A 10,409-nucleotide genomic window follows, 5' to 3' on the forward strand; every position below is an offset into this window, starting at 1 on the left:
AAACTCAACTGTTTAACTCTAGGGGAGTTGGAAAATGAGCCTATATTTTCAAAAATAGTGGTGTGTTCCTTTAAGTACATCTCTATATGTAATTTCACAGTTGCTTTTATTGTCTTTGAAATGTGGTTAAACTGCACTGCTGAATGTAATGACAAGCATTTACGGCAAAATAAAATATACATGTCACTTCCACTGAAACTTGCATGCCATAAATATATTTGTTATTACACATTTGTAATGAAGTCACAATTTAGTAAATTTAAAATACTTTAACTTTAAATACTTAAACAAGTGCTTTAGTATGTTTTTCAACACATCAAAATAATTGTACTTTTTAAAGCATGATAAATAAAACTTATAATTTGACTTTTTTTTTAAATATAGTTTTAAGATTTGAAGTATACTACAAGTGCTCATTTGATACAATCATGTGCATTTCTTTTTCACAAGGGTACATGTAGCTGTGAGGCTCTAACCTCAATGGAGAAGCTGTATGTATCTGATTCGCCCATTTTAGCAGCTTGGAGAAGAAAGTAAAAGCCATAGAGGCTGATGGTTTGAGTGCAGCACTCTTGTTCCATACGGTGAAACAGGGAAAAACACAACACACAAAAAACTGCCTTACAAGCAAGTAAAAGAACATCAGCATGAAAGAAAACGCATGGGTTGACTTTGTCATATTGTAACAATTGCAAGTGATTGAAGGACTGAAAAGCTCTGGGAATGGCCATAACACATCAGTGTTAAAGTGTCAGAAAGTGTACAGCACCCTATCAAACATCATTCCAAACTGGATAGCTTGCTTGGAGAAGTCAGTCACGACCATGTCGCCCCTGCTGTAAAGCTATGGAAAAAAACATACAGATCAACCCTGAAGCTACTGAATTAGTTTTCATTTGGTGACAAAAAAATCTATACAACTTGTATTGAAACAAGCAGCTTGTGAATTATGTATGGCACTACATCTGGAGTGATGGGTGGGTTGAATGTAGCGTTGTGTTTGTCATCTCTACACACACTTACAGTGTGGTAATGATTAGACAGGATGTGAAGCAGCCAAGATTCAGGAAGAACTCTGATGTTCTGCAGCTCTTGCAGATGCTGCCCTGAGACATAAACACATATAAACAACATAACTAGAATATAGTGTTGGGCTGTAGCTGGGACATACTGTTTGTCTGGACACTCTCTCATTGAGATATACACATTCATTCTGCCTAACGGTCTGTTTTCAGTTAAGCTAACAGTGTTCAGCCACAACAGTATTCAGAGATTGGGGACAAAGATGTATGCTTGGTTTTGAAGACCAATCTAATGTTGTAGACGATGTTAGTTTGTGATGTGAGCTAGTGAAGCATCTGTCATGAAGCATCCAAAACTTACATTCAGTAATGCCATGCATACGAAGAGCTTGAAAGATAGTGATGTATGTTTGACCCTGAGGCTGTTCCAAGAAAACAGCCGTTTCCCTGAAACAGACAGATATATGATGAAGGGATGTCATTAAAGCAGCATATGTGCATGAAACTAGCTAAGCAGTATCAAGGTCATTTCAAAAAGAACGTACTGTATATAGTGTACTGAATTATTGTAATGTCCTCCGTAAATGGGGTTTTTACTGTCTGGAATTATACTAATGGATCATATGCGTTGTGTTGTTGCTGACAGCTGTAAATGGCATGAAGGAGGTTACGTACTTGGAGAAGAAGTTGATGACGGTGCTATGGGCTGGTAGGGTCTATCTGAAGGGGGTTAACTGCAGGTACAGCCAGTGCAGAACTGCTCTCAAGACCTCATACTCATTAGATGCGAACAGTCTAGACACAGAAACCTTATTAGTTTCCTGCTGATTTACTCCATCTGCTCATTTTTTATGTTTTAATAGTCGTTATGTATGCAGAAGGTGACTGGAAGTAAAGAAAAGTACTTATAAAAGTGTTACAAAGAATGTCCATGCCATATGTCACCCCAAAATCTAAAGAAATTATATTTTGCACAAAGAAAAAAAAAGCCTATTTTAAGACCATTAAGTGTTTTGCAGAGTAAAATTGCTAAATCACATTTAACACATTACAATAAAGAAAAATTAATAAATAAATAAATAATGATATGGGTCCACGCATCATGGTATTAGATGGTGCAATGTATTTGATGTTGATGTAAAATAGAAAAAGTTTGGAGAAAGGATGATTTTTCTGACTGTATTACAGTAACGAGACTCTAATGAGAATTAGCATTAGATATATTTTAAGACCAGTAAGTTTTTTGCAGAATGACATTACAAAATCACATTTCCTCCACTGATAGATCGACAGACAGACAGATATTTGTACAATATTTAGGTCTATGCATCATGGTAGTATTTGGTGCAATGTACTTATTTTATGTTCATGTAAATGAAGCCAACAAAGAAATGAAGATATGAAGTAAATGATGTAAATAAAGAAAACATTTGCAGAAATGAGAGTAATTAGAATCTAATGAAAATTACCATTGAGAATAAAGGGAAAACATAAAAACACAAAAGTAAAACATCCTGATACACTTCAGTAATGAAGCTTTGGAAGGAAAATGTCACGATATAAAACATCCTAATGGTCTTATAAATAGGTTCTTTATGCAAAAGCAAAGCAATCAAACAAGATCCTGATGCAAGTGCTTCTCAATGTGATTTGCCACTGAAAGGTCAAAAAGAGACGAAAAAGTATGAGACCTTGGACTAAGCAGGGTCTTCAGCAAGAGGTCAAAGGGCAGATCTCTGAGTTTTATGTGGCAGGAGAGATCAATCACTAGGAACAGTTCCAACCAGCGCTCACATACTCTCTGGAGAATAGTCTCTTTGAACCAGGGCCGTTTCTAGGCATAGGCGAGCTGGGCGGTCGCCTAGGGCGCCACCAGCTGAAGGGGCGCCAATGAGCGCACGTACTGGCACTTTTAGCAGGGTTGTGATAAAGAGTGGCACGGTCACCCTGAAATATGACTGCCGCCCCCACTGGATCCCCCAACATTATTGGGCTAGAGTACTGTCAATCTGACGATGCCTGTATGCCACTAGATCAGAGTGCTGTCAATTGCTGCCTGATTGTTGCATGCAAGTGGCAACACAATGATATTACAGATACTAAATTGGGCAAAATGTTTATCTTAACAGTCAACTTACAAATAATGCATTCAGATTTGTGGAACTCAATTCACTGAATCTCCACAAATTAGTGTCGTTACTATGACAACCAATTTGAACGTGACAAGCAATTGGTGTCTGAAAATATATATAATATTATTTATATAATAGGGATTTCGCCTTGGGCATCAAATTGGCTAGAAACGGCCCTGCTTTGAACCGAAAAACACAGAAAGAGTTTTATAGACGTTTACACACTGAATAAAAAGCTCCCCCTATTAGTCATTTAAAGAACAATAGAAAAATACATCAATAATAATAATAATAATAATAATAATAATTACCTTGCAAGACACTCGATGAAAGCTGCACACAGTCAAAGATGAGATATTTGTCAACATCTCTTTAAAACACCTGTCAATCATATCCATCAGCCTTAAAAGGACACAATATTTGACATACCATACAACCCTGTGTATTCATATATGTCTGGATTATTTCTGATATTCTGAAGTGACATTCTGAAACTAAACACGTAAGCATTCGTGAATGTGTGTACAATTTAATTTGCATTAATGATTAGAAATTGACGCACCCATGACCAAGGGAGAAATGGACTGTTATGCAATGCATGTTGTAATTCAAACTCTGCTGGGTGGAACATGGTTGATCTTACTTGAAAAACATCTTTCAAATAAATACAGTGACTGACTGCAGTGCCAAAATTCACATCCAGTTCCACCCAACATCCTGGATATGAATCAATCTAAGATTGGACAACACAAACTTCTCTAGAGACCTGGGTGTGGGCTTATGCACTAATGCATCAGTCTTTTTTTACTTAATATGACACATATTCATGACTTTCATTATTTGTAGGAGACAAATTCTGTTACCCTTTGTCAAATCTTATTAGGCTTTTTTTTTTTTTTGCTGGCCAAAATATATGTAGAATCTAAATATATCTTGTAAACAGCATGGGTTAAGAAAAAACATTTTGCAAATTTAAAATATATTTAATTCAAACCACCAATATATTGTGAGATATTATTACAATTTAAAACAACTGTTTGGCAATATAATGTCAAATGTAATTTATTCCTGTGACGGCAAAGCTGAATTTTCACCAGTCTTCACATTTACATCAGTTTTCACATAATCCTTCGGAAATCATTCAAACATTCTGAATATTCTTTAAAAAAAAAAAAAAAAAAAAAAAAAAAAAAAAAAAAAAAAAAAAAAAAATATATATATATATAGTACTGAACCTGCCAGTGCAAGAACAGATTTGAAGATGTCAATACTCACTCCTGGAAGAGGTTTGACATTCTCAGTAATGCAGCAGCAGAAAGCACAGTCTCTCCCCACTCATTGGGGCGTTCCTCGGGGTCATACAGTGTCCGCAGGGCAAAAGACAAAGCTAGAACACAGCAGAGATTCTTATATAACTGTGTTTCTCATTAATTGTCACTGCATGCCCCCTCATCAGTCAACATCACTGAGGTCAGAAACTCATGTGACAGCAAGTCAACAAGTGATGATGACACAGCTTGTTATTTACTGCTATAATGTAATAAATCTGACATCTTTTTAGTGCTTACCCTCTTTATTGATGGAGGCATCGGTGACAGGCAGTCGGAGAATCAAAGGCCCGCTGAGATGCCAATTCCTGTAGACCAGTCCTCTTCCACATGTAGACTTACTAGCCCTACTGTCTTTACCAATGACAGCAATATCCAAACAAAACGGAAGGCCTGAATTTCTCTCTTGAACTGTTTCTCTTTTCCAAAAACTCTAAGATAAGCATGTAAAATATTTATAAGTTATATTTGAAGTGGTCTATTTATTATCATGACTATAATGGGATCTTCCATTTTGCATTATTTATTACATAATAATGTTTCACAAGTTATTATTCTGCATATTTTATGACTGTTTTAAATGAACTCCTTTATAAATAAACAGTTCTGTCCCATGCGCTCATATTATAATGACTTTTGGGTGGTGGCAACTATTTCTCTGAATTTTTTAAAGGTTATTTTAGAGGTAATGTGTGTTATTTCTGCACCACTAGTGTCACCAAACAGAACTGCAAAAATAATGACTGTTTTCAAACAAGTTTCCAGAACACTCTCCTCTCTCCCACTGGTTAGTCAAATAGATCCCCACATCATTGGTTGTTACAGTCTCTCTAATGAAGGCGCAGAAGACGAAGGATAATCCACACTGACAAAGTCTCCACAATGAAAAAGTCTTTAATATTATAATCCACAAAAAACTCAGGCAAGGAAACATCTCAGAGTGGTTGTAACATCAAACATGAAATAATAACCGACAAACTACTGAACAGAAGGAAGACTTTAAGTAGGGCAGCTGATGAGGGGAAAACAGGTGAAGGGAGTTAACTAATAATGACTAACGAGCAAATAAATCAAAAACCATGGAAACTAATAGACAAGGGGACTCAGGGAAATGTGGAGGCAGAAACAGAACATAATAATGACATTGGTTGAGCCTACAGTATGTTGTTGTGTCAAGCTTGGCGGGGTGCTCAAACGATTACACATTTTCAGTTTGTACTGTTAGAAATAGATACTGATCCTACCTGAGTGTGTTCATGCAGCATACTGTTATGCACTATACACTACAAATACACTTAAATACAATACATATACACTGCTATACACTATACACTATACCAATTATACACTATTGACTAATTTGCTGTGTAATAACACTTTAAGATCTTGAGAGACCTGTTAAGCTCTACTAACCCCAGAAAACAAAATAATGCAGAACACACCCGAAACAGAACAAATCAGAGAAAAAAAAGAAAACGAAACAAAACACAATAAGCCAAAACAAAACACTATACATGATGTATACCATACCATGGGCACCATACCAGCTCTCTCTTGTAGCTGAACATCCCTCTGTCTTTTGCTGTTGGTATACAACTCAGATAAGGTGTCTGAGCCACTCAGGACAGAGCAATGCAGCTCCCACCTGACCCCCAGACATTCCAGTACTGCATCTATGAACATGAACAAACAGGACATATATTTACCATATCATTATATAGCATTTTGTAGAAGCATGCATAAAGAAAAACAGTAATGAGGAATAACATAACAAATTAAACTAGATTTGAACATTTTCAGAAACAAAATGTAAGTCCCATTTGTCACCGTAACAGTACTAGGGTACTGTGGATGGCTGCTATGTCATTGCTAAGTGGTTGCTAAGGTGTTCTTGGTGGTTGGTTAGTCAAAACAACCCAACTCCAAGTCTCTCTGGCCACTACTTTAGACAAAAAGTACAAAACTAGTTACTGGGATGGTACCCTTTCAAAAGGTACACTTTTATAAAAAACTTATTTAACCCTAAAGAGTGCATATCAATAGCTTAAAGGTACATATTAGTACTTTATGTGTACAAATTAGTACCTTTTGAAAGGGTACCGCTCCACTGACAGCAAGTGTGGTGGGTCATTGCCAGGGGGTTGCTAAGGGTTGCTTTGGCTTTATTTTGACTTTAATCTTACTTTTGGCTTACTATCCCAAATTAAAAATGATTTTCCAGGCTCTAGATATGACTCAGATTCCTCATTCAAAGTCTACTATCGTTTTATCATTATCCAGGTGAAAATCACTTACAAATGCAATAATACATCTCTTCTACACAAGTCACATAATTTGAGGCATCATTCATTCCCTTAAAACATGGTTGTTAAAAAAAATTTGAGCAATAGCAATAATAATCTATTATTATTATAATAATAATATATTATTATATATATTATATACTATAATAATTCCTGCCTTAGCAAATATCACCAATTAGATTGCCAATACTTCATACCTGGTTTAGCGTTTTGGGTCACTCTGCGAGACAAAATGTAAAATTGTTCCTCTGGAGTGTCAAGCTTTGAAGACCATGTGACATCTTTGCTGCACATAAAACACACACACACACACACACACACACAATGTCCCCTTAATCCCCTCTAATCCCACAGTGCTTCAGTGCCAAGTGTTCTGCGGCCCCTCCTGATAGTCCTTTGTGTTCAAAGGCCCACCAAATTGAAAGTTGTCATTCTCTAATGTGCTATCCAACCTGCTCCATAATGATAGCATGTGGCCTGGCAGATATCCCATAGATCTATGCCTGGAGTGAAATAAACTGTCCCCTCTCTCCTCGTCTGCCTGTCTCTCTCTCCCGCTAAACAGTTGTCATGGTAGTCCACTTGCCCCTGGCATCATACCAGAGTCTGCTACGTCGGCTGGCCGAGAGCGGGTGAACGAGACGTGGCAAAAGGGATTGTGGGCAGCTAGTGGCATCCTCGTGCCAGTGGAGTGCCATGGGGTCAGCTGCAACATAAACACACAATGAGAGAGGGTGTGCATGTTCAAGAATAGGATGAAGTGATCCAGATATTTGAGCTCTGAGTAAACATATGTCTGTGACAGATGACTGTTTGCATTAATGAAAATAAATGCAAATGAAGAATATTCTACTGTGGATTACTAAATACTTCAGCGCTTTTTATTTATCGTTTGTTTAATCACTCCAGCTTTATAAATCATATATTTGCTATATAATTTGAGATAATGTATACCATCTGTTATGAATCCTTTTGCACTTCTTATTAAAGGAATAGCTCACCGAAAAAATGAAAAATTGCTGAAAATGTGCTCACCTTCAACCCATCCAAGATGTAGATGAGATTGTTTCTTCATCTGAGCAGATTTGGAGAAATTTAGCATTACGTCACTTGCTCACCAATGGATCCTCTGTGAATAGGTGCCATCATAATGAATCAAACAGCTGATAAAAGCATCACAATAATCCACATTATATTATAATTATATTGTTATGATATACAAATCCATAAAGATGTTTTTTATCTTAAAACCATTGCTTCTAAAACATGAGTCCTCTGTCCATAATATTTCTTTCTCCAATGAAAATATTGTCTAGTCTGAATCAGGAGAAAAATATGCACCGATAAAGCACCATTTACAAACAAAAACAGTCCAAAACAGTTGTAAACAAATGTGTCAGTTGATTTTAATGTAAGATGGACTTTTTCAGTAAAGAAAGTGTTATTATACAGTAGATTATGGACTGGTATTTGGCCAGAAGCAACGGACTAGTTAAAATGCCTTCATGATGGATTTGTTTCTTACAAACAAGCAGCTTTTTGCTTCACAAAACATTAATTGATGGATTGGGGTTGTGTGGATAACTTGTGGATTATTGTGATGTTTTTATCAGCTGTATGAACTCTTATTCTGACGGCACCCATTCCATTGGTGAGCAAGTGACGTAATGCAAAATGTCACCAAATCTGTTCTGATGAAGAAACAAAGTCATCTACATGTTGGATAGCCTGAGGCTATTTTTTTTTATATATTTTTAAAAAACATTTTTAAACATTTGTTTAACATCAACATAGTTTTTTCACATAATCTTTACAACACTGTTAACAATATTTGATACATGACTGAATACAGTTTAAAACACAAATTTGCATGATTTTGTTATTTTGTAACAATAAACACTAAATAAATATAAAAATCTATTTAATGCAATTAATCCCTCAAACTCAACGTACTGGACAAAAAAGAAAAGAAAAAACCCTATCATCATCAATCTTGTTAGCCGGCTGAGAAACAGAAGAAGAGTAATTTATTAAGTTTGGAATACATGACGGTCAGTAAATGAAGTCATCATTTACGTTCTTTCTTTTTTTTTTTTTGGTGAACTATACCTTTGATAAAATATTTAATAGTTTTCTCTTCAAAAGACATGGGGTTTGTGCCTTTACTGCTTTAACAAAGTAATAGGACAGCAGTTTATTCCCTATTTGTGGAAAGTATCTATTAACATCCCTATATTGTCTCTGAAGTAAAAACAATCAGAAAAGCTATAACTCCAATCATAAGAAGCATTCAATTCAAGCAGATGCCACTCAGCATGCGCACCTCTATTTCATTGCAATATTTGTATTATTCCGAATTAAACAGACTCACAGAAACCTGGCACAGGAATCAAAAGCCATGTCTTTCTTACTGTTTGACTGGGTAATGGGCGTTCAAGTGCGTAACTGCCAATGCCTCTTAAACTCCTCCCATGCCAAAACCCTACAGGTGCCTATCTCTAAAATGATGCCAGGTTTGTGACACCAGGTCGGCGGGTTGGCACAGTCTGGCACTCGTATCCCCCTGGTCAACCCAGGATTCTGGCAAAAGTCAATGCTGAAGATGAGCTGCATGCGGCATTATGGGTAAAACTCATTAGTGTAAGTTGGATATTCCTTCATATAACAAAGCTTTTGCCAAATCTGAACACCGTTCTGAAAAGATATGTTTATTCATGAACTGGATCTGTCTTGCTCTATGTACTGTAATGCAATGCAATAGATAGCTACACACACACACACACACACACAGACAGACTCTGTTTTGTATAGCTTATATATTGCATTGCATTTTTATCATATAGTATTATATGATAAATTAAATATATAAATATATATATTTATATTCAACATGTTAAACAGTAATGGTAAACATATAAAAAGAAAAAAGAAAAAATGTTAAATAGAAAAAATAAATAAAATGTGAGGAAGACATATTCTGAAGAATACAGTGGCTTCAAAAAGTATTTGGAGTATTTGTAAGTATACACTTAAGATGCACCTAAAGATGTCTAAATGTTACTCCATTATAAATAACAATATAAAAGCAAGTAAACACACCGTACAAATGCATTTACAGGTGAACCTTTCACAAAAAACTTGCTGCTTCTTTGTAATTAATTATGAAATTTATTAGCAATTTCTGAGTGAAAATTGTTTCTACACCAGATTTGTAAGTGTTGTATTTAGATATTTGTTCGGTCTAAATTTTAAAATATTATTTCTATTGTGTTATGATGTTTTTGTTGTTATGTTTTTACATGGTATTCACAATGCATATATTGGGCTAAAATACTTTTTGAATGGTAATTTCAATTTTCAATTTTCATATATAGTTTATGATTTGATAGTTAAATAAGGTTTCATATGGTAGGGATAGTTCATCCAAAAAAGAAAATTCTGTCATAATTTACTCACCCTCCAGTTATTCCAAATCTGTACGAGATTGTTTCCTCTGCTGATCACAAAATAAATATTTTGAAGAATGTTGGTAACCAAACAGTTAACGGTAGCCATTGACTTCCAAAGTATTTTTTTCTATACTATGGAAGTCAATGGCTACCGTCAACTGTTTGGTTACCAACA

At 35.6% G+C, this 10,409-nt stretch overlaps 1 protein-coding gene across 1 annotated transcript in view; it reads right to left on the reverse strand.

The window, feature by feature from the left end:
• The window catches only part of LOC107678418 (BTB/POZ domain-containing protein 16), a 16,648-nt gene that overhangs the window by 2,786 nt on the left and 3,453 nt on the right, over nucleotides 1–10,409 (reverse strand). The window contains 12 exon segments of the mRNA XM_016473669.1: nucleotides 477–579; nucleotides 771–844; nucleotides 1,024–1,106; nucleotides 1,384–1,469; nucleotides 1,698–1,817; nucleotides 2,714–2,856; nucleotides 3,466–3,535; nucleotides 4,430–4,541; nucleotides 4,723–4,915; nucleotides 6,013–6,155; nucleotides 6,983–7,071; nucleotides 7,386–7,491. Coding sequence (XP_016329155.1) covers nucleotides 477–579; nucleotides 771–844; nucleotides 1,024–1,106; nucleotides 1,384–1,469; nucleotides 1,698–1,817; nucleotides 2,714–2,856; nucleotides 3,466–3,535; nucleotides 4,430–4,541; nucleotides 4,723–4,915; nucleotides 6,013–6,155; nucleotides 6,983–7,071; nucleotides 7,386–7,491 — 1,322 coding nt within the window.

The sequence above is a fragment of the Sinocyclocheilus anshuiensis genome, unplaced genomic scaffold (genome assembly GCF_001515605.1).
Source record: "Sinocyclocheilus anshuiensis isolate Anshui unplaced genomic scaffold, SAMN03320099.WGS_v1.1 scaffold1034, whole genome shotgun sequence".
Taxonomy (NCBI): Eukaryota; Metazoa; Chordata; class Actinopteri; order Cypriniformes; family Cyprinidae; genus Sinocyclocheilus; species Sinocyclocheilus anshuiensis.